Below are 24,809 nucleotides of genomic sequence, written 5' to 3'. Positions count from 1 at the left end.
AGTGCACCAGATACCAGAGCACAGCCTGCATTACACAGCCCCTTGTCCTATTTACAGGCTTCTCTGGTTTTCTCCCCCAAAAGGCATCATGCCAGCCACCCATGCACTTTGAGAGCACGGGGCTGGGAGCAGATGATCCAATCTGCTTCCTCCTTCCCTCCTGGGAAGGGTTTCAAGATGAGTTTTACAGCACCTGCATTCCTGGTCTTGGGGCTGACGGCACGGTTTGTTACCTTCCTGTTATGAATATGCACTTGGCACGATTCTGAGTAGTTAAGGAAGTGTAAATTAAAAAAGAAACAAACCACCTTCAGCAATATCTAGTCCTTGATCACCAGCCTTCCAGCAGAGAACACAGCTGAGCCCTGTCCCTGCAATCCTACCCCCTCAGCTGATGCAGCTGCTAGGAGTGATCTGATAGCAGTTATCTGCTTAGAACAAACTTCCACAGCACACAACAACAACAGTGTTGTAGTGTTCAAAACAGCCACGCTAAAGGCCTTGCAAAACCAAAATAATACGTTGTTACTGAGTTCTAAACCATCCTGGCCTTCTCCCATTTATGCCTTGCCATGCCTTAGAACTGCAGCTGCCTGGGGAGGGGACCAAAATCCTCCCAAAAAAATTCCCCAACATGAAACTAGAAAAAAATTAAGACCTTATGTTGTATCCGAATTTCTGTTTGCTTTTCCCTTTGGGTTCCTTCAGCTGCACAGTCCCAGTCTGCCCCTCACAGCTCTGTGCTCTTCCACAAGGAATCCAAGCAGCTCAAAAGCCTCTGAGCTCCCTCTAATCCTCCTTCCTGCTCTCTGAGTGCAGTAATGATTATCCATATTTCAATATTGTGCCAAGCCATGGTGTGTTCTGGAATAGATTCTTCTGCTTGCTGGACTTACCTGGACACCCACTGGAGGCTGGTGCTGCTTGAAGGGTTCCCCAGAGGCTCTCCTGGCTCTTCCTTTCAACAAAGTGATGGATCTGCACTGACCCCAGGTTGTGTTAAACCCAAACCAAATTTACTACAGAAAAGACAATGCTGGCAAGGACCAACATCAGTACAAAGGTTTTTGTTAATCCACCATTACATTCAGATCCCAAAATGAGGTGGCTTTCAATTATTCCCATTTCCTTTATTCCTTGCTAAAATTCTTTGCAGAAATTCCTCTCCTTTTCAGTGGTTTGGTTGGTTTTTTGTTTTGTTTTGGTTTTAGTTGTTTGTTTGGGGGTTTGTTTGTTTTGGTTGGGTTTTTGTTTGGTTTTGTCTTTCTGTTTTGTTTTTTTTTCCCCAACAAACAGTTTCAGAATTTACCCTGTGAGGCCTTAGGGCTCACAGTTCCATCTGCCATCTTTTCACTTTCATGACTTCTGTTCAAGTGGAATCATTCGTGAGCTTCAGTTTCTAATGAGGTCAATTTTGCAATTCCCAGCTCCCCAAAACAAGCTTCCTGTGTCCAAGACATTCAAAGGAAATTGCTGCTCTTCCATCAATAAGAGTCCTTGGCATAAACAAATGCTTTACATTTTATTGAAACACGTACAAGATTTCTAATCATCATTGCCCTGAGGATTATCACCCCCCAGCTGCAGAAGGCACTTCCTAAAGAGCAGCAAATCTCCCCAGAAAAGCCCATTTCTGATCAATTTTTCACTGCACAGGAATGTAACAAAGGGCTGTGGGAGCTGCCCCTGGGGGAGGTGTCATCTCCCAGGCCTCACTCTTGATTCCTTCATTGGCTTTTAAAGCTGCCTAGGATTTCTGAACTGCCTCAAATTTCTTTTAAAGCTGCCTAGGACTTTATAAAGTCCTTGGTTTTTATTGCATGTAAGTGTAGAAACTCAAACTCTACATAAATAAAACTAATTAAGGAAGATCTTTGCTAAAGGAGCTGGTCTGGGTGACAGGGTGGGGATCGGTCACAGGTTGGACTCTGTGGTCTTGGAGGTCTTTTCCAGCCTCTATTAAGTAGCCTTTGAAAACAGTTTTGTTCCAACTGAACCCAAAACACTCTTGCCAGAGCCAACTGCTAAGTTTGGTCAGGATTTGAGTCCAGGCCAGGTCCCCATGAACATGAAGCTTCTCCAAGCAACATTTAGTGTTGGATTTTTTTCCGCCCCAGCAGGAACTTTAAGCAGTAGATTTTTCAATTCTGTGCCATCAGCAGGTGACACTGCCCTCATCCCTGGTTCCCTGGGTGCAGTCCAGCCGTTCCTGAGTCCGTGGAGCAGCCAGGAGGTCACTGTGGCTCGGGTGGGGTGTCGGAGGCACAGCGGAAGCCCAGGTTGGACGCGGAGCTGTCGGGGGTGTTCTGGCTGCGAGCGGCACAGCGGTACCTGTAGCAGTAGGACTGCAGGGCAAGAGAGAGTGAGCTTCACACCACAGCTGGGGCCTCCTCAGGCAAGGGTTTGTTGGATTAGCAGATTAATTAGTTAGATTAATACAGCAGAGCATTGCAATCACTGTGTGACAGATCCATGAGCTGATAGGGATGGAAATGGCTGCCTTGGAAGGAAGGGAATCCTACAGACCAGCTGAGACAAAACAATAGTTTGAATGGCAAAGTGCCCAATAAAACGTCAACTAATAATATATCCTGTCTGGGAAAATGCTACAACAACCATTCTGCTTCCCCTCAGAGAAGGAGAGGGCAGCTCAGTGCCCTGAGCTGTGCTCCCATGCACTGACACCTGACTGGGAATGGACAGGTACTGGCACCTCCCTAAAAACACTTCCCTGAATGAGATGCAACAAAGAGAAACAGGTAACAGGAGGCAAACTCCAGTATTCCTATGGCTGGCACTCTAGGGATATTTATAATCCCCAGGATAATTCAATTATGAGCAGTGTGAGTGGCTGGCTACCTGCAGCAAGGCTGCCCAGCAGCAGCTCCCCACTGTGGCGTGGGAGGAAGGGCAGAACACTGGTAATGGCACTAACTGAGCACTGGGGTAGCACTTTGAACAATCCATCCAAATCCTGCCCCATTCTTCTGTTACTTCAGAAGATCTGGCTCAGGTTTTTGCCCCTGTCCTCCCACAGAAGCCTCTGCCAAAAGCCACCACTTGGATTCAGGCTGGTGCAGCTGCTTGGGGTCAGACCCTGAACCAGACTCAGGAATGGAATGTAAAAAGGTGCAATTTTAGCCTCTGTCAGCTCTGAGAGGGGAGAAGAGCAACAGCACAGAAAGATCAGTCTGAATAGATTGTAGGCACCTAATAAAGAGCCCTTGTACTAACAGTATTCAGTGGGTTTTTGTCTTGAAACACAGCCTAGTTTTATCACCTACAAAAAAGACTAGGGCAGACCAGAATCCTCACAACCCTCAAAAATGGGTCATGTTATTCATCACTAAAGAGCCTATTCCAGTGTTAATTTAATCAAAACTGCTAATTAACATCTGACATTGATTTCACCTAAGAAGGAAATCGGTGTAGAAAATGGGATCTCACTGTAGAAAATTTAATCTAATTATGAGGGTGATTTGCCAGCTGCAGGCTTTGCAAGGGAAGAAGAGCAGGACAGCTTTAATGAAACAGGAGATCTACAATGAGGGGTTTTAAGCACTGCACGAACAGAGTTTAAAACATGATTCTGTGTCATGAACAGCCTTTGCTCTGGGGTGACATCCAGGGTGTTCTGAAGGATTTTCAAGTGTGCCATCAACTCAGCTGGAACATTCATCTCCCAGCCAGCTTCCTGCAGGCACCTGACATCAGAGAATGATCGAATTATAGAATGGTTTGGGTTGGAAGGGCCCTTAAAGCCCATCCAGTTCCACCCCCTGCCATGGGCAGGGACATCTTCCACTATCCCAGGTTGCTCAGAGCTCCATGTCCTTTCTGGATCAAGAGTCACTGTAAAACTGAAAAACAAAGTCACATCCATACTTTCTGCTCTGACAGGGATCACTCAAGCTCTGTAAGGAGAACAGCACTAGAGGCTGCATCAGTTTTAACTTCTGCATCTAAAAAACATACTGGGTAAAACAACTTATTTGAATTGCAGGCTGACCAAAAAGAAGTCCTTGGGAAGATCAGGTGCTGCTCCTCATATATTCCATGAAACCCCTTCCCAAGCATGCAGGCTGCCAGGAAACTCTGTCAGAGGATTGTTTCATGCTCAAGTGCTGTCAGAGGAAAGGGCACAGTGCAAACCCCCCGTTACCTTGTGGCACATGTAGGATCCTCCCTTCTTCACTCTGTCCGTGCCCGAGGACGGCCCTTGCTGGGGAGGGAGGGAGGACACTGGTCAGTGCTCAAGGAAGAACAACTGCTCATCACAGGGTAAACAGCTTGGGAATAGGGACATGGATAAGGATATATATTCCAAGCTAACAAATTTCAGCTGAAAGCTTGAAGCCATTCTGCTGTGCAGGACGTGCAGGGGACAGAACTGTGCTCCCTCCACTGCTGCAAATACTGAATGCTGGAGTTGCTGCCCATGAGTGCCTTGTTCTGTAAAACCCCTGACAACAAGGAGGGTCCTAAAGAGGGGATTTCACTGGGAAGGAAATCCAGCTTCCCTCAGTGACCACTTTGGACCAGTCTGGTTCCTACCCTGTCTCAGGGGTACAGTTGTCTCTCTCCCAGGTCTGCATTACCAGAGGTGAATTTCTAGAAGAATCTACACAAGAGAAGTGTTTGTAACACTGAATAAAAGCCACAGGGACTGACAGAAAACCCTGAAGGTTGATGCTGGTACTCCAGAAGCTGCTGCCTGCACCCGCTGAGTTGGATAACTTCATATGAAAGCTCACCACACAGATTGCAGCAGCTTCATGTTTACTGCCAAAATTTACATATGTGAAAAATAAATTGGCCTGTTACCACATTTAATACCCTACAAATCCTGAAGGAAACCCACACCCCGAGGCAGCATCCGCTCGGTCCCCAGCCCAGGTGCTCCTCCTCGGGACAGCCTTGCTCCTGTTCCAGCCCCTCTGGAAAGTGTCCTCACAGCTCCTGCATGTGGGTGCACAGCCCTCACTCTGAGATAAGCCACTGACAAGCACAGTCATCCCCCAGCCTGCTAATCTCATTTTAAGGGAAGCCAGGAGAAAACTGACCGAAAAAAAAAAGTGACCCCAGAAGCAGACAAAGCAGAACAATGGGGCTGTGGAGCAGGATTTCCCCTCAGCCACTGCAGTGCACAGCCTGAGCAGCAATCTCTGCTATTGGCTCCAAAGACACTGTGACAAACTAAGAGGAACATGTTTATTTAGGGTTAGAAGGTTTGTTGTCCAGCCCCAAGTCTCTCATGTTCCAGCAATTACAAGGGATAACCTGGACTGAAGCAGTCCGTGAACCAAAGGCCATAGTAAGTGCATAAGCTCTTTTTAATAATTACAAATATCTTCTACCAGGCAAAAATTGAGCATCAAAGGTTATTTGGTAACAAAACCCAAGTTCAGTTGACCCTCTCAGCCTCTGAAGGAGGATTAAAGCACTGAAACACTTCACCACCTACAGAAATCTCAGGTAGTGCCCTCCATTAATCTATCACAAAACATTATCCTCTTGATTAACAACCCTTTAAAATCAGTGAAAGTAAAGAGTTTATCATAAAACTGGCAAAGTTCTCTGCAGAGCAGAAAACCACTCAACACCATCAGTATTTGCAAGGTTAATATTTGCTCACACACATTATCTCACAGCTGAAGGAAACTGCTTTGGTTGTGCTTTCCCACACAAACTCAGCACAGCACAGCAATTTAGGTCACATTTGATTAAAACAAGCAAAACTCTTCCATCAAACAATATTGTTTCATGGAGAAGTCACCAGTTGGTACTGAAGGGGAGGGACATTTCCTGTCCTATGTAAAGAGTTGGAGCTGTCTGGACTTGGATTCCAGATTTAAAAATAATATATATATTAGCAAGTTTATTCTGTAGCATAATGTTCTAAGGGCCACATTCTAGTCTGATTGCATAATTAGAGGTGCTTATTTAAGTGAGACACTTCAGTGTTTATAATGTCAGTGCAGCAGTGCTTTGGTGCTGGATTAAGGTGAAATTGGACAACAAGTCTTGTGTGAATTTGGCTCTGTTAAGCTTAATCACCTCTGAGTTTGCTCAGGTTTTTAAATTCAGCATAAGCACTGTGCAGACATTTCAGAAAGTATTTAAAAACTAGGTGTTAACAATGATGCTTTCAGGGTTTTTTTCAGATGCAAAGTAATTGTCAAAATCGAGTCTCTGAGGTAGAGCACTTCAAAGTGAATTCCAAAGGGTTTTCTGACTAAATGGGTAAGAAAACTGAATCTCCTGCTGTGAAAAGGTGTCCCAAAATAGCCAGGCTGCAGAATCTTCTGAGACAGCCGAACTGATTAGCACCAGATCTATCAGAGCCCATCCCTTCAGTCTCTGCAGAGCACAAGGCAGTGGAACCTAAATATAGGATGTGTTCTCTCCACTGAAAAGACTCAGAGTTCTTCCAGAGGGTCAGAGCTTAGGCAAAGTTCTTTAACATATTTAGTTTAACACCCAAAATCTTCAAAGCTGCTTTCTAGTACTGGAGAGACTCGGGGTTCAGGGGGGATTGGTCACAGGGAACAGATGGAATTCTGCACACACGGTCCCAAAGGAAAAGGAGGCTCTTCAGCCACTAGGACTGATGACCAGCAGCAATTAGAGACTAGTCCTTCCTGGTTTAAATCAAATTTAAACCAAAGCTCAGCCTGAAGGGCCCTCTCTGTGCCTCCCACAAAGGAAATCAAAGACTCCCCACTCAGAGCCTGGGAAGCAGCTTCTCCCCACAAACCTCAGCCATGAAGATAACTCATGGTTTGTTCTCTACCTGGAGAGGGTAGAAGTAGTACAGCTGGCAGCAATATAAATGAACTAAAACCCTTCCCTTTCTTAAGAAGTAATTCCATAAATTTCTGATTTATGGAACGTCATGCCAGTTTGGACATTTCAACAGCTGGTCAGATGTGAGCAAACAACAAAGAATTCCCCAAACAAACAAAAACATTGCACTAGAGCACTGTAAATCCAGTGCTGATGAGCTGTGGTGACACTTCCCAACTCCCCAGAGCACAGCCCAGCCCAGCCACAGCAGAGGAACAAAGAACAGGTCTGCAAACCAGAGTCCCCCGAGGGAATTCTGCACTTCCCAGGATGCCAGTGAAACACTTACAGGGTTGTGGAGTTCCTGTGAGGAGTGCTGGACAGCCCACCAGTCAGATGTCCACTCCCAGGCATTGCCCACCATGTTGTACAGCCCAAATCCATTGGGAGGGAAGGCAGTGACCTGCACAGGACAGGGAGCACAGGGGCAGTTCTGGAACCACTCCACATGCAATAAGGGTTTAATCCTCACACCTGGCTGCTGAAGGTGCATTTTGAGGGGCTCCTGCCTCCAAAGCAGGCACCAAATCAGTAGTGCAGGACTATAACACTTGTACATATTCCATTTAAATAACACAGAAGGGAATAATGAGCTGTTCCCACCTTCTGTGTCCTCAGCACTGCTGTTCCTCTGGGACACACAGCATCTCCTGGGGGTTCTGCACACTGACCCTCTCAAGGGAAGCACTGTGACCCAGGCATGGCATCAGTGACCTGACCCCCACTTCCAGCTTCCAGACTCCCCTTCCCACCAAGGAAAAGCTGGGTGGCTGCCGACTCATCCTCTTCATCAGCAGACTTCTATGCTGATGAAACTTTTGGACTTATTTAACTGCCATTAAATAATTCATTCACATTCTTGATTGCCTTTAAAATTCCACTCTGTTTGTTACACTGGACAGCCTAAACCTTTCCCAAAAAGGGAAGCTGAATTTCTTTCAAACTACTGTGTGATTTTTGAGTTCACAAAACTGTAATGCCAAAAGTTCAGGCAGAAAGTATTTCAGCTTCTGCCTACAAACTGAGTGGAAAGGGGGAAAAGAGGTCAGTTTGAGAGGAACTAGAAGTTAAAATGAAAGTGATCTTTACTTTTCAATTAGCCTGTGAAAGTGTCCCTTGGTAATGCTCGAGCCTGCAGTGAAATACAGAGTAACCTGAAGTCTGAAGTGAAAGAGTGCAGGGATGGAATAGCCACGGTGCTGTGGAACACAGAGCTTCATCTGGGGAAGATTGAGTTCATTTGCATGTGCTGAGCTGTCTGTGAGACACTTACAGGTGCAGTCCCCTTGTACCCATCCTCTGCAGTGTTGTTGGTTGGGAACTCCCCCTGCCAGATGTTGGTGTAGTGCTGACCTTTGGGCTGCAGCTTGTTACCCCATGGGAACAGCCTGGGAAGGACAGAACAGCTGTCAGACACTCTGAACTACAACTCAGTGTTACACAGAATCCCAGACTGGTTTGGGTTGGAAGGGACCTTAAAGCTCATCCAGTGCCACCCCCTGCCATGGCAGGGACACCTCCCACCAGCCCAGGGTGCTCCAACCTGGCCTTGGACACTTCCAGGGATCCAGGGGGCAGCACGATCTTCTCTGGGCAACCGGCCAGGGCCTCCCCACCCTCGACTGGGAAGGATTCCTTCCCAACATATCCCATCTTTATCCTGCCCGTCTGGCAGTGGAAAGCCATTCCCTTGGTCCTGTCCTCCATTCTCCTTGTCCCAGTCCCTCTCCAGCTCTACTGGAGCCCCTTAGGCCCTGCAAGGCGGCTCTCAGCTCTCCCTGGAGCCTTCCCTTCTCCAGGTGAACCCCCCCAGCTCTCCCAGCCTGGCTCCAGAGCAGAGGGGCTCCAGCCCTGGGAGTATCTCCAGAGCCTCCTCTGGACTCCCTGTGCTGGGACCCAGAGCTGGAGGCAGCACTGCAGGGGGGTCTCACCTGAACAGAGGAGCAGAATCCCCCCTCTCCTGCTGCCCTCGCTGTGGGACCAGCACATGGGGGGGTTTGGGGCTGTGACTGCACTTTGCTGAGTCCTATTGAGCTTCTTATCCACAAATCCACAAATTCCTTCTCCCCAGGGCTGCTCTCAGTCCTTCCTCCACCCAAACCTTACTCGGGACTGGGATGTTTCTCACAGCTGTGCACCACTGCACAAGAAGGAGACACTGAGGGTAATAAAACCCCACAGAACTCCTCCTGCTGCAGTAAATCCCAGTTGCAGACCTGGCTCAGGGACACACTGTCACAGGTACCTGCTCTCCAGGCCCCCTCGGCAGCTGTACTCCCACTCCGCCTCCGTCGGCAACCGCTTCCCTGCCCACGTGCAGAAAGCCACAGCATCGTTCCAGGACACGTGGAGAACTGGGTGATCCAGCCTGGGAGACAAAAGGAACAGGACAGGCTCCTCAGGAGAGCTGGGCAGTCAGAGCTGCACAGCAGAGCACGGTGTGACACTCTCAGTGGGCACACAGGGGTGACAAGGGCACAGTTCAGGGACAGCTGGATGAGGGACAGAGGACTTTGGCAGGGAAGGAACTATTTAAGGGGAGGCAGCAAGACAGAGGAAAACAAGAGAAAATAACGAACTTCTGTTTGTCTCATCAGGCTCTGCAGTTAAAGACATCTGTGGTTTGTGCCTTCTCATGGTCCCACCTCAGGAGCCAGCAGAGAACCATGCACACCCTGTGCCTGTGGAGTGGGGGTGCTCAGAGCCCCAAAGGAAGGCACCCAAAACCTGCAGCCCACTCCTGTTAAACCAGCCTGGCGAGGAGCAGCTGAACCAGGAGCCAAGATTCTCAACAGGAAAATGTGCACTGCAATGCAGTGGTGGTTGCTCTTCACTCCTCTGTCTCTCTCTGCTGGGGGTTCTTTCCTTGCTGGGTTTTGAGGGAGATGTGACATGAGGAAGAGTCCCCACTCTTAGCAGCATTAGCTTTTGCAGCACCCAGTCCAAGAAAGAGGCTGCAGAAATTTATCCCAGAAGTGATTTTCTTTGGGTGCTTCAAGTAGTCCACAGTTTACACAAAAGCTCCCATCTTTCCTGGGGTTTGGTTCCAGGACTGACCTTAAAATCGTTTTCCAGAAAAAGACAGGAGAAATGCCTAGGCATTTTTGCAGAAGGACCCTCCCCATCCAAGCCTCCAATAGCCCAAGACACTTCCAGAACTGAGGGTACTGGTCCAGGAGACAGAGGACTTGCTGTTAACTTCTCTTCCCTGCCCCATTTAAGAAGCCAGAGTATCCCTGTTAATCCATGAGGCCACTTCCATGTGCAAGTTCACCAGGGGCTGTGCCAGGCCAGGATTGCACCACACTTGCCCAAGACTAGATTTCCATGGCAGGTTTCCAGCTCCTGTCTGCTGGCTCTGACCTCAATTCCTGGCTCCCCCTAACAATGCCTCCAGCTATTATCTCTATTTTTGCCTCAGATAATTCTTTCCCTGCCCTTGGAGATCAGACACCGGACTCGTTACTGAGCAGTTCAGCCATCAGATGATGGTGCACTAACACAGCCCTGTCCTTAGAGGACTCAGAAACATGCCAGATCTAGGCTAGAGAGTCTGATTTCATTTCAAAACTGCTGTTAGAAACTTTATCTAGTTGATGAAGTTCCAGCTTCACTGACACCTGCCTAGTGAGAGGAGCAGTTGCAATGTCAGAGGTCCCAAATGAAGACAGTAATTTCGTTTTCTAGGCCTAAAATTCATTCCAGTTCAGAATGGAAAGTGATGTCCAGAGACAAGGAGCAGCAAGTCCCAGGGTTCATGCAGGCAAAGCGTGGCCCTGACTGTAAGAGCACTAACTGCTAAGGAAAAGTACAGCCTTCCAAAGCATTTAGAGGCTCTGGATAAAGTCACAATTGATTTTCTGCAACAATTAGCCCATTAAGTCAGAGTATAGTAAAAAGCACAAAACTCTTCAGTCTTCTGCTGCCACAAAGAGGCTCCAAATCCCACATGGAAGAGGACACCCACATGGACTCCTGGAGCGTGCATGCAGCCAGCAGTTATTCTTCCTCTCCAACACCACATCTGCACTGAAGGTTCTGACCTCTAAGGATCTGCTCTTTCACTGCTGATACACAAATTTTCCCTTGGGTGCGAACTCCTTATAGACCTTCTTGAAATCCTACTGCATCACTGCCCAAATGACCCTGGAATATTGCCTAGAAAATGGGAAAAGGGTCCCAGAAGCAGCAGCAAACTGATAACTAAATAAAATCCCTCTCTTGCACCCCCATTCCTGGTGGGAGTTCCAGGTGTCTCTGCAAGCACTGAGTGGCTGTTCTGGGCTTACCTGCTGGAGATACTGGAGTCAGGACCCTCAGGATGCTTCCAGTTGGCTCCTTTCACAGGCAACCACCAGGGAGCAGCTGCAACCTGAAAAGGGACAAGAATGGATAGGGAAGCAGACTTAAATTCCCAGCTAAAGGATATTCTGGAGAAGCAGTAGGGGCTCAGAGCTTTCAGTGACAGCTCCTGGCTCTGCCTGCAGCCTGTGAGTTCCAAATCACACAATGGTTTGTGTTTGGAAGGAACCTTAAAGATCACCTCATTACAACACCTTCCTCCAACACTCACATCATCTCCGAGAGACCAAGATGATCATTTGATGCACTTTAAATCACTGCTGGCCAAGGAATAGCCCAAGGTATGGAACAGCACAAAGAAATCACCCAAAAACAAGGAAGAGGGAGACCAAATGCTGACTGTGCTTCCCCGAATCACTGCCCTCTGCCTGCCTCTCCTTCCCTCCTGAATTTCCCCACCTGCAGGTCTGAGACAAGGCATATTTGCTCTCTCTGGAGGCACAGCCCTCAGCACATCACCTGTGGTGGACCAGAGTCCTCTCAAATTCTGGATTCTTGACCCTTGAAAACACGCCCAGAAGCCCTGGGGTGGTTGGGAGAGCTCAGCTGAACACTTGGCTCAGATCTCTCACAACAACAACACAGTGTCAAACCAGCCATGGGGAGAGGGGGTGGCTGTCCCATCCCTGGAAGTGTCCAAGGCCAGGTTGGACGGGGCTTGGAGCAACCTGGGCTAGTGGAAGGTGTCCCTGCCCATGGCAGGCAGTGGAACTGGATGGTTTTAAGGTCCCTTCCAACCCAAACCAGTCTGGACTGTGTGATTCAAATTTCCTGGCTGACTTAGGTCTGACACATTCCACAGAGACCATTAAAAAAAAAATGACAACTCTGGCTTGAAGAACATTTTCATCCCAGTTATTTGCTCCCTGAACTCAGTCTTTGGCACAGCTGAACCAACCCCCTGACGATGCCCTTTAACCAGGGTCAGAACTCACAGCTTGGGACACATTTGCTTTCCAGGTCATTAACCCAGTAAAGCTGATTTGAAATTATTTGCTCTCAGCTTCCAGAGGGTGGAGACAGAAGAACCACACAAGGGGAGTGAAGCATGAAGCCTCTTTTCTGTTTTCATCACTCTGTAACAATGCAGGACTTCTCTCTAACCAGAAGTCCCAAATATGGTTCTTCAACAGCAAGGAGTTTTTCCTGGAAGACATTCCTTAAAGATTTCTTCTATTACTTCTATTACTTCAAAGCAGAGAAGTGCTTAACTGTTCTGCTTCCCATTCACTTAGAAATACTTATCTTAATAATGGGGCCTTTCACTGAGGCAAAAAAAGAACACTTATGCTGCCCATCAACGGTGGGTTTATTCCAGCAGCAGAAGTGCTCACTTCCAAAATACTCCTATTGCAAAGATAAAGTCTACAAAGAACAAAAATCAAAGGAAATAAGCCTGGATTGCTTCAGGAGTTAAACAACCCAGCAGCTTAGTCCTAGAGTTGAGATCCACTGTTCCTCTAACAGTGGCTCTACAACAGCCTCCAGCACCTTCTGCCCTCTCTGCTGCCCCTCAGCCTCCCCCACTCAGACATGGCCAAGGGAGCACTAAAATATTCATTTCTCCTCATTGTGCTGCTAAACCAACTTTGTCAAGTGTCACTCACACGGGCTGGAATTGTGCCAGGAGTGTTATCCTTCAACTCCTCAAATCCTTCACGGAAAAGTCCAAAAAGTCACTGCAAGCTGAGGAGTCACCCAGGAGACCCAGAGTCACTCGGGTCACACAGTTTTAACAGCAACTTCCAAGGGGAAGAACCTGCATCCTTCAACAGTGAAGGGCACTTCACATGTGTGAGAGAGAAAAATGTCTATGACACACATAAATTGTTAGGAAAACTGATCCAAATTAAACATCAAATGCCTCATTTGAATGTTTCAGTGGGAGAATAAACAGAAGTGCCCAAGCAATAGAGGTGCTGCCAATGCACAAACACAAACTATTCTGTTTTTAAAGCATCTGATCAGCCTGTGCTGTAACAGCTCCTCCACAGTTTCCCTCCTCTCCCCTCAGCACACAAGATTGTGCCTGCAGCACATCTGGGTATGGAAAAACTCCCTGTAAATCACTCCTTCTGAAGGAGTGAAGAGGAGACATCAGTGTTAAGTACCACAGAAATAAAGATGCTCTCAGCTCGCTGATGACCCAGATGGTCTGTCCATGTGCTCAGCGGGACCCTCCAGGCAAACAACCAAAGTAATGCCAATTTTTAAAGATCCTTTCTGACTTCCCCAACATGACAAGCACTTAAATTAACAACATCAGGCACAATTCTGGCTGGTTCCCACCATGAGCAGAGTCCCTACCCTTTGCAAAGAGCATGAGAAATATTTAGTCTCTTACTATGACCTACAGCTCTGTTACTTAGCATTCAAACCCCAAAACTGGGTCCTTCATTCAGCTGCTCTGCTCCACTCTCCCAGCACTAAACCAGGCTGCTAAACTGACATTACAGCCAACACGTTTAAAACCACTCTGATTTAACCAATTCCTTGCCTATTTTGAGGTTTGACCTTTAAACTACACTCAAGATAGGACAGAAATCCAAAATTAGCATTTTAAAGCTCCTTAAGGAAAGTAAAAGAGCAGCAGAACATTTGCTAAAGATAAAATCTGAAAGATCACGAGTTAGATTTCATCCCGATAGTTTCTAAGCACAACACATTTTTGCAAATTAAACTGCTGGCTTTTGGATAAAAACATCTCTGCAGGAGACTGCAAAGATTTACACTCGAGAAGACTCGAATTTTGGAAAACATTTCTGTGATGCAAAAGCAAAAGCAGATGCTTTCAATCAGAGTGGTTTATTTTAAACCGAGGAAAACGTCGCGTCTCCACATGAGAGCACTGTGTGTGCACAGCTCCTGGGGCTGCTGAACTGAGCTCCAAATGGCTGCCAGGCTCTGCAGAACACCCACATCCTCCAGGAGTTACACAGCCAGGACCAGGACAGGGATAACCTCCAGAAATTAATTGGAAACTTCGACTAGTCAGCCCCTGGCCCCAGCGAACACCCACCGAGCTGCTCCTTCCACAAGTTGGGTACCTGAAACTACAGTCCTTTCACAAAACTTCTCACAAGTCTTTAAAGCTTTTAATTGCTCTAAATCTAATTAGTAGAGGAGGTAATTAGGCAGAGATATTACAACATCACAGTTAATACAAAGCCCTCCCCTGCCACTAATGAGCTTAGTTACTTCCATAACCCTCCGCGTTCTCCTGCTCCCCTCCAAAACACGTTCTGTGCCCTGGCAGCAGATTCCTCCTGGCAAAACAGCAGCAGAGATCCCCAATTCAAGGGCAATTCCCTTCATTCTGGTTATCTCTTACAGCCTGGCACCTGTCCCTGCAGTCCTGACACAACTGCTCCTCCACAGGGAGTGTTTCCAGGAGCAAAGCCCAGTGCAGAGGCACAAAAAGGCTTCGTCTGGTCTGACCCAGGGGAAAACATGGATTATCCACCTCCCTGCCCCAGGATTAAACTTTCAGAACTCACTGTTCTGCTTATCACAGACTATGAAAAGAGAACCCAGGGATAACACAGGGAAGATCTGCAGATAATTCCGACCCACGAGCTCTGCAATTTGCAGAGCTGAAGCCTCTCCTCCCACCAGCAACCTGCATAAAACCCAAAGTTCTAAGTATTCCATTTTCTTTTCCAAGTAGGCTGGGATAGCCTAACTTTAATTGCTCCATTAACTTGTGATTTCAAGATTTTTTTAAACTGCTTTACAATTGTCTTGAGGAAAATTCCTTCCTAAATATGTGCAGAAAAGAAACGAACGGGGGGAAGGTGACAAAGGGAGTGTCATCATCAGTATTGCCCCCTTACTGGTACTGCAGGGGGGAATATCCTTAAAAAAACACCCAACCCCCACCAATAACCATAAAAACAAGTATTAGTCTTGTACTAACACGGCACTGGCCACGTTTGAGAAAAACAACCCCCACTTGAGCTCCAAATCTCCAATTCAAATCAGATTCACGTATTAGAAAAACTACCAAAAATAAACTCAACCAAGTAGCTCCATCTTGGCTCCAACTCCAGCATTTCTAACATGCAGCAAGTCCCTTGAAATAACAAAGCTGTACATTTTAACCTCAAGTCAGGCCCACGAGATGATGACAAATTCCTGCTGTTGTCCAGGCATGTAGGACCAAATATAATTTTTTTTTTGTGCTTCAGCATTTTAATGCTATTTGGATGTAATGAGGCCTCACACTGGGTCAAGATAAACAGCTGGAAGAAGCAAAAGTTACTGCAGAGTAAGAACTTCAGCAATTTCAGAATCAACTGTCCGAAAAAGAGATTTTGAGTGAAAAGCAGCCCAAGGCTGGAAGAGACTTTAAGACTCATTTATTAAGCAGTGGGTTCTCAAAGAAACACACCCTTCAGTTCAGAAGTTACCACATCTCTTTGACTCAGATGCTGTTAAGCCCTGCACATCTTTAAATTCCAGAAGTATCTTGCTGTCATTGGTAGGATGTGAGAAAAAATTAGTTATTCAGTAAAGAACATAACTTTTGGATGAGGTTTTATTTTATCCATGTAAGGCACATAAATCTCTGTCAGTTTTTCCTCCTCTAAGCCAGATCCTAAACCCTGAGCAGCTGATTAATGAAGTACTGAAGAAAGAAGCTGACAGAAAATAGAACATTTTCACTTGGGCAGGGAGTTTAAGAAATAAAAATATTGTGCAGTGGGTGAGCCACTGTCACTGTCCCCTCAGAAACCACAGCAGGTGGTCATGAGTAGAATTCCAAAGTGGTCTGGGTTGGAAGGGACCTTAAGGATCATCTTGTTCAAGCCCCTGCCACGGGCAGGGCCACCTTCCACCAGCCCAGGTTGCTCCAAGCCCCATCCAACCTGGCCTTGGACACTTCCAGGGATGGAAGTCCAGCTGCTCTGGACAAGTAATTTTACATCTATTTTCTAAGTAGCATTAATGGGCCTTCCCAACAACCTCAAAACTTCTTCCCTCACCAACATTCAGGGCAGAGATGTCTCTGCACCCTCCACAGATCCCTCTGGCACCTCTTTCCCTGTGGCCCAGGTGACCCACCCCTGTCTGCAGAGCAGGGCTGTGGGATGAACAGCTCAGCCCAGCTCTGGGATTCAGCAGCCCCAGAGAGCAGCAGCTCTGCTAGGCAGCTGGCAGGTTCCCAGCAGGATTTTGGTGGCTGTGGTCCCTACTCGGGGTCAGGGAGGGCACAGCCCCTGCTCTGATCCAGCCTCCCAGGCACCTCTGGACACTTCACACCACGAGGGGCAGCTGGACACGAGCCAGAGCCATGGAATGGTCCCACTGGGTTTTCAAGGAAAGCCCCTGGGGCAGATTCAGGCTCCTGGTCCCCCTCCCCAGGCTGCAGCTCTGCTCCTCCTTTCCCAGCACCCTGCAAAGGCAGGAACACACCCTGCCCCATGGAGCAGCTCATCCCTGCCCCATGGAGCAGCTCATCCCTGTCCCATGGAGCAGCTCATCCCTGCCCTGGAGCAGCTCATCCCTTGCCCATGGAGCAGCTCGCTCCCTGCCCCATGGAGCAGCTCCTCCCTGCCCCATGGAGCAGCTCATCCCTGTCCCCTGGAGCAGCTCATCCCTGTCCTATGGAGCAGCTCATCCCTGTCCTATGGAGCAGCTCATCCCTGCCCCATGGAGCAGCTCATCCCTGCAGCACCAGGCCCTGTGCCATGGAGCAGCTCATCCCTGCAGCACCAGGCTGGGTTAGGCTGGCCCAGCTGAGCCAGCCCTGCAGTGTGAGTGGCCTGGCAGGGCCAGCTCCAAGCTCTGGAAGCAGCAGATCCTTCCCAGCCCCTCCCCAGGCTGTCCCAGCTGCACCAGGATGCAGCTCCAGTTCCTATTTGTACTCCCAGAGACTCTGCAGAGAACAAACCTCTGTAATCATGGACATAAACCCAACAGGAGTGGGAATTCCTGCATGGAATCAGTCACTCCACCCCCCCCCCCAAACAGGCCTCAATTAGACAGCAGAGTATTTTTCCAGGAGGTGACTCCCACCTGCACTAGGGCTGGACTGGATGATCTCCAGAGGTCCCTCCCAACCCCAACCAGCCTGGGATTCAGGGAATACCTCATTTTCCCAGCTGCTGCAATTCCCATGCTATTTATTCTATCAATTAAAAGTCCCAGCTCCCCCAAAGCTCTAATTACAGAAGAATCTGTTCTCACTCTTATTTTCTAAGGTTACTGGCCTCCCTCATCCCCTCAGAAACAAAAGCAACAAAGGGTTTTGTTTCATATTGAATTTGGTATTATTTGCCTTAAATCCCAGAATTTTAAAGTAGTTTGAAATTGCATGCAAGGACAGGCAACAGCTTTACAAACTAAAAAATAAATACATTTTAAGTCATCAGCTAGAGAAAAAATTTCAGACTTAATTGGAAAGTAGCACTTTACTTATATGAAGAGATCTTTTCCTTTGCATAGGGAGAGGTCATTGAACCTCAATTCAGACCCTGTAAAGCTTCACAGCTCTGTCCATCCTCCAAGAAAAATAACCAAAAATATGCGATGCTAAAATCCAGCAAGATTCATTAAGTGCAATTCTTGGACTCCCAAGCAGCTCCTTTTGAGGAACTGATATTCCTGGTGAAGGCAGCCACGGCTGGAAGTCTGCTTTTCAGCCAACATCCAAACCTGCCCTCCAGCTGCTCATTCCTTCCAAACCCGAGGGAACAGGAGCTTTCAGACAACGAGGTGAGCAAGGATTTATTTATCCCCAGCCTGAGGCACAAGCCCTGCCCTGCTTTAGAGCTGAGCTTTATTCCCAGCAGTGGGAGTAAGAAAACAGAGATTAACAATTCCACAGCTCCATCCTCCCAGCTCCCTGTGGGGAACATCTGAAGCAGGGGGAGCTGCAAGGAATGGCTGCCCCTGCCCACACTGGCACTGCCCTACCTGCAAACAGCACTTGTTTCACCAGTAATTAGAATTTCTCAGCTGAAATGCAGAATGTTCCAGTTTGTTTGCAGAGTGGGACTGTCCTCGGAGTTCCAGGCACTGCTATAAATACTGCACAGCTCAAGGACAGTGCAGAGATTTCCATGTAAACAGGGATGAAATACCATCCCATGGTTCCAGACTGATCAGAACTCCTTAACAGTGTTTGCTTGAGCTGTCAGTGAACAATTCCCTTGCATTCCAGACCCACTGCCCTTGTACTAAACAATTTTTTCCTAAAATCTAATCTAAACCTCCCCTCCTTCAGTTTGAGGCCATTTCTCCCTCGTCCTGCCCCTCCATCCCTTGTCCCCAGTCCCTCTCCAGCTCTCTTGGAGCCCTTTTAGGCCCTGGAAGGGGCTCTCAGGTCTCCCTGGAGCCTTTTCTTCTCCAGGCTGAATGTGAAGGATTTAAGCTGTGAAGCTCTCAAAACTTGTTAAACCCACACAAAACATTTTGTCTTTGAAGGATCTCCACCCTACAACCCCCTTTTTATTTAAACCAGCCCCTGCCAGCTCCATCAGTAACACCCTCATCTGGTGAAGTGCTGAATTCTCCCTCTCTGCCACGTTACCACCACAAAAAAAGGGGCCAAAACTAAGACTTGAGTTCCCAGAAATCCACAACTCCATCATTGGCTGCTACACCCCTTTTTACTGTTTCCCTTCCAGAGGAGGGTTAGGCCAGCCCACATTCCTGTCAGAGGCTATCTGGGAGCCCACCTCAGCTCCAGGAAAGGCACACCCACAGCTCCAACAATCCTCCTACGTGCTGAGCTGGGCTGCTCCTGCCCAGCTTTCCCAGCCCCACCTCTCCAATTCAGCTGTCTCAGGGCTCTGTGATAAATTTGTCCGGTTTAAGAACTGCAGGAGACAAAGGGGCCAAACAGAGCAAAACCCCAACAGACACACGTGGCTCATTATTTATAGGAGCTTTATAAATTATTTAGTTCAGTATCTTCACTTCCACCTTCACCCAACTCTTTCACTGCTTATGAAACTGCTTCCAAAACCCACATTCCCTTTGCTCTTCCCCTCTATTCACATTTGCAGTTTGCATCCCTGTGCTCCAGCTGGAGAAAATCCTCACCAGAACACTTCTGAGCCCACTGAGGCAGAGGAGGAACACAAACCTTCCTCCCTTCAGCCTGGTGGAGCATTTTCAGTGTTGCTGTTACTGCACACCAACATTTAGATCTTGTTTCTCCTTTTCATGGTGATAGTTGTGATTTAAGCAGTTCAGTTCTAACTACTACAGAAAACCTTCCCAAAGCAGCAGCAATAAAGACCCGTTTGGGCTCCATTCCAGCCCTCTGGCACAACCCTTGTCCTGTGAGCACTGCAGCCAACACTTGGAAATTTGGCTGACACACCCAGGAAAGTGGCTCCCAACACTCTGTGTTTACACAAATAGCCAAGGCTGAGCTTACACAAACATTCCTGAGGTGTGTTTGTTTGTTTTAAGACAAGAGAGCCTAATTTAGGGATTTTTGCAGCACACAACAACACAGGAAAAAAGAATTTCTCCATCAGTGTAGGAGATGATGTGAAGATGGGAGGAGCCAATCTGAATTTATTCTACCTTATACATCAGTTACTCCAGGATTGGGAACTCCAATTTACTCTTCTTATCTCTGCAGTACACAAATGTTAGTCCTGAATTAAAACATAGCAAATTGCACTTGTAATCTCCCTTTCCTTGCAGGAGGAACCCAAACCCCACATTTCTGCCAGTCCCTCACAGCTCACAGGGCTCCCTAAAACCTCCCATCTCCCAGTCTGCCCCTTGAAGGCCAAAACCAAACTGTTTCCATCAGAGTTGAGGATAATTCTGATGGGAAGGGACCTCAGGAGGTCATTTTATCCAAACTTGTGCTCAAAGCACATCAATTCACCCAGGAGGTGACAAGACATAACCTGCTTAATTACCAGGAGCTGTAAAGGTGTTCAGGAGGAGGTAAATGAAGGCTGAGAAAGGCTCAGCAGCACATTCACAACAGAAAGTGAGGAAAGGGAGGGCAGGGAAGATTTACTCTGGGACTTTCTTTTATTTAAAACCAATATTCTCTTCCATTTAACAAGAAAAGTGGGTCAGCTGCAGTGAAAGCAGCACTGCCCCAGCAGGACCATGGTGCTGCCCCAGTGGGATGAGGGGAGCTGAAAAAGCAGGGAATGCTCACGGGATCTGCTGCAGAGGTGGAGGGAACACCATAAACTACAGCCATGCACAACATAAGGAGTGTTACAGACTCAGGCCTGGCACAGGAGTGGCATTTCTTTGGAATATTTGCCTGTAGTTAACATAGAAAAAGCACTTGTGCAAGAGGGGTCATCAGACCAGAGACACAGAGCATCCTCATTTTCCCAAATCTGTGGGATCTGGGATTTACCCACTTGGTTTGGACTCAGAGGGCACTGGCTCAGTGTGCCAGTCACATGCTCTGGAGCCAGAGGGATTCCTGTTCTTGCCTGCACAGCCACTCCTGAGGCATCACATCACACACAGAGCACGAGCCTGGGACCTGCCCCACTGAGCACAGCCCTAAACCTCTCACCTGGGGGGCACAGAGAGACAAGAAGGGGTTCATACCAACTTCTGCTAATCAAAAGTAGGTATTTTAATTGTTTGTTAAAAAAAAAAAAAAAAAGGACAGAGATTAGACTGTAACTCCTCCCCACTTCAGTCTGTGATTCCGGGCCAAACACCCTCCAAAACCCCCTTTCTGTCCCTGGCTTTGGGGACACCACACAATTCCTAACACACCCAGCCCAGGGATGGCTCAGGAAGTCTCCCCTGCAGTGTTACTCACTGCTTGGTGGATGTCAGCCTTCACTGCTTCACTCAGCATTCCCTCAAACACAAAGGAGTCTCCAAATTTCTCCGCCTGTGGAAAGAACAAAGGATTCAGCCACTATGTCATCAAAGGAAGGTTATTCTTAAAACCCCACTCACATTTACAGCTCTGTTTATCAAGAACAAGGACATTCTAATAGTGATGTTGAGTTCTCTTTCAAGAAAGCTCTTTTGGAACAGAAGAGAAGGGATTTTAGGCCTGATGTTGTTGTTCAGCAGCCACTGGGCAGATGGCAGCTCACAGAGCTTCTGCACATGTATTTCCTTTTGTTAATTAAAAATGCAGTTCCAGTTGTCCCAACTGCTTTCAAATGCTACAGTCATTAATATAACGTTCAATTCATATTTCATTTCTCTTATTTTTCCATTGGGAATCCCAATAAAAGACAAGCCTTGTCAGTTATTGCTGCTTCATCAATGTTTTAAAGTGCTGCTACAGCAATAGAAGATTTAAAAGTAACTCAATCATTATACCCAGCATCATATAAAGCCAAAAGAATGAAAACCACCAATAATTTAAATGAATCACAGTATATGATACCAAAAACCTGAGTGAAGTGATACACCTGGCAAGTAAAACACGTTACTAGAATTGAACAGATTTGCCCTTCTCAGTTTCTTCATCTTATTTGAGGTATTTAAAGAATGAGAATGGTCCTCATGAGCTGTTTCTGCACACCCAGAACTCTTCAAGAAGCACAGTTTGAAAGAAGATCACCCAAATTACAAGAAATTTTAGCACATGACCATAATCTTTTATCTCCTCAGTTCTACCTGCCAGAGCTCAAGGAGTGCTTGGACAACACTCTCAGGGGCAGGGTGGGATTGTTGGGGTGTCTGTGCAGGGCCAGGAGTTGGTTTGATGATCTTTGTGGGTCCTTCCAGCTCAGGATATTCTGTGATTCCACATTTAAACACCACCCCCCACGTGCTCATCCCAGTTTGCAAAAAGCAAACCCTGTTCCAAAGAGTTAAGCAAAATTTGTTCATAACAATCGAGCTAAGAAACAGAAATAGAGACAAAAGAAGCCCTTCATCCAACCAGAAGGATCCTGCCTTCCAAATGAGAACCAGTTTATCAAGTGAAGTCACAAAGTGCCTCCTCTGAGACCTGATCATTAGCCAGGCTTTATTTGCCTAAAAGGGCTGTCAGGATTTGCTCCAAGTTGCTTAGGAACAGGCACTGTAAGGAGGGATCAGAGCTCCAGGCACAGGTGGCTTCTTTCTGGGAAGAACCTTAACATATTCCTAGTCCCTTGTTCCCAGGAACATGCACAAAACTGTCATTACACTTGCTGTTCTCTCCTCCTCAGGCACGGTCTCCTCTGCTCTCAGCTGCACTGAACCACCCTGCAGGGTCCTTGGCCATCACAGGCTGTTAAATCCCTCCTCCCTGTCCCTCTAAAATGAGGAAAATCTAACCCAGTTGTACTGGTACAAACAGCCCTAGGACTCAGAGATCAAAAAAACCCAATCAAACCAACCCAAAAACCCTGTAGAGACCCGTTGGCATCAGCCAGGCTGCAGGAAAGGCATGAATTCAGGAGTCAAGACACTTATAAAAGATAACAACATACACCAGGGCAGCAAGGCAAGAAAAGTCCTTGTCTCTGCTGCTTACACCAGGAATGTTTGAGTACACAAATCCCAAGCATTATTGTGACATCCTTCAAAGGAAAACCTTGATTTTTTCATGAGGACTTTCTGAGCACAAAGCAGATGATGGCAGGAGCCTGGGGCCCCCCATGCCTCACCTCAGTGACGTGGCCAGTGGAGTTCACAAACCTCTCGAACTGCTCGTTGCTGACCTCGTACTGATCCATGTAGAAGCTCTTCAGGTGGACTCTCCTGGCAGGGCCCTCCCCATCCTGTGGGATTGCAGGCTCCTGGGTGCCCATGGTGAACACCCCTCCTGGAATCATCACCATCTGCAGGGCAAACACCCCCCAAGAGGGTGAAATCAAAGACTGAGAAGCCTCAGCTGGTCTTGCTGCCCCTCCTCCTCCTCTCTGCAAGGTGTTTTTGTCCTGAGCAGAGTTTCACTTGCAAACAGCACAACAAAACAGCTCCTTGACCAGCCCCTGTTTGGGGGAAGGAGCAAGTGGAACTTGAATTGAGAACAACCCCCATTTGCAGCTCTTTTTACACGAAGTCTGGGCAGTGCCAGTGCTCCCACGAGGAGAAACATGTTAACTGGTTTTTATGCTGCAGTTTGCTGTTGTTCCTGCAGTTACACCCCTGCCAGTGCACAAAGGAGCAGTAAATAAGCTCATTTACTGAAATAAGAGCAGTAAATAAGCTCATTACATCCTACCCAGTAACTCTCCCTGTTCTTCAGGGCAGCTGCAGGATTTGACATGACCTTACACACCCAGTTTCATTGTTTCTTCTCCACTACAGATCTCTCCTCCTGCTGCACCCTCAGAACTTTCTCCCCTAAGAAGAATCTGAGCCCTTAAAGATTGTCTGTAACTGAATCCATAACGGGGCTTTAGGGTAAATTTGCTTACATTTTTTAGGACTTAGCAAATGACAATGTGGTGCAAAGTTGCACCACTTCCTTCCTTCCAACCTCTCTTCAACCCACTGCAGCCAAAACTCCCTGAAGCAACCTTCAGGTTCAGAGCTCAGGTCTAAACCCATGTGCAAAAAAAATTAACTCTTGCTGGCTCTCAGTTCTAAAACCCAGTGGGAATAATTAATCCCACTTGTGGGTGAGGCAGAGCCCAATTCTCCCTCACTTCCCTGCCGGGAAAGAGGCTTTCCAGCTGAACATCATCAAGTTATGGTCTGAGCATAACTTAAACCAGCAGCAATTAGCTTTAATTGCCTACTGCTGCAGTTGCCAGCTGCATGAAATCAAATTATTTTTTCATCCTACACACCCCAGTGAACTGCTCAGGTTTGTTACATGAAATGTGTACCAGTAACATGGACCCCAAGCACAGTCAGGATTATTTAACTCATACTCTTTAAAAACTCTCCAATTTCTGAAGTGCAGCCTGCAATAACCAGGTCACAGTTACCACTGTGCCTCCTTCCCTTGGCTGATGCAGCTTCCCAGTGTTACAAAGAGGCAATCACAGAAGCAGCCCTTCACATTCTCACTGTTTCCAAGCCATCCCACACAAGAAAAGACCCAAATCTGCTGGGATAGAATTTTGTATGCCAAAGGTTACTGGCATCCTTCATAAAAAGAAACAGCAATCTGATTTTTTATAATTTAATTTCTAATAACATCCAGTGAGGTATTTGGTCTCAGTGTCCTTTCACACCTGGCAGTGCCTCAGCACCTTCACACACTGCCCTCAGCAAGGGCCACATTCACCTCTGGGTGGGTCTCACAGAAAAGCAGCAAGAGAAGGAACAAGCAATTAAAGAGACTTTCACTTGAGGAGAACCTGAACGGAACACATAGCCCCAGGAACACAGCACTGGAACTGCTGTTCCCGGGGTTACCCGGCCCTGCCAAAACAGAGGGACGGGAGGAACAGCCGGACTAGCACTGTCACAGCCCTGTTTAGCCCAGGGAGGAGCAGCGGGACCCCGGGCAGGGCACAGGCACCGCTGCCCGGAGCCCCCATCCTCAGCGGCACCCCAGGAGTGCGGGAGCCGCCGGAGCTCTCCGGGAGAGAACAGCGAGCTGGGACCAGCACAAGCACCTGCCCCAAGCTCAGATTCTCGTGCGAGCCGTGAACCGGCTGTTTCTCCACAGCAGTTCTCTGGCTGCTCCGTTATCCCCGAGCGCCCTGCCCACAGGACCGACCCCTCAGGGCGCCGGGACCCCG

General features: G+C 47.6%; 1 protein-coding gene across 1 annotated transcript; it reads right to left on the bottom strand.

Annotated features, from left to right (window-relative positions):
- Positions 1-1,223: 1,223 nt before the first annotated feature.
- SUMF1 (sulfatase modifying factor 1) lies at positions 1,224-23,086 on the bottom strand. The gene is made up of 8 exons (XM_008926305.2): positions 22,776-23,086; positions 20,978-21,052; positions 11,136-11,218; positions 9,092-9,214; positions 8,120-8,234; positions 7,136-7,249; positions 4,163-4,222; positions 1,224-2,345 (listed from the first exon to the last, which is right to left on the bottom strand). The coding sequence occupies exons 1-8, from the start codon at positions 22,947-22,949 to the stop codon at positions 2,235-2,237; spliced, it is 855 nt and encodes a 284-aa protein (XP_008924553.1). The 5' UTR covers positions 22,950-23,086; the 3' UTR covers positions 1,224-2,234.
- Positions 23,087-24,809: the final 1,723 nt, after the last annotated feature.

This window comes from Manacus vitellinus, unplaced genomic scaffold (assembly GCF_001715985.3).
Source record: "Manacus vitellinus isolate BGI_N305 unplaced genomic scaffold, ASM171598v3 scaffold_14_pilon, whole genome shotgun sequence".
Taxonomy (NCBI): Eukaryota; Metazoa; Chordata; class Aves; order Passeriformes; family Pipridae; genus Manacus; species Manacus vitellinus.
The sequence above is the reverse complement of the archived record's forward strand: the minus strand, read 5'-3'. Positions and strand labels throughout refer to the sequence as shown.

Excerpts from the sequence above, each read along its gene's own strand:
- SUMF1 (XM_008926305.2), bottom strand. The coding sequence starts at position 22,949 with ATGGTGATGATTCCAGGAGGGGTGTTCACCATGGGCACCCAGGAGCCT. Across the intron at positions 21,053-22,775 it reads CCACTGGCCACGTCACTGAG|GCGGAGAAATTTGGAGACTC; the intron begins GTGAGGCATGGG and ends TTCTTTCCACAG. Across the intron at positions 2,346-4,162 it reads GATCCTACATGTGCCACAAG|TCCTACTGCTACAGGTACCG; the intron begins GTAACGGGGGGT and ends CTTGCCCTGCAG.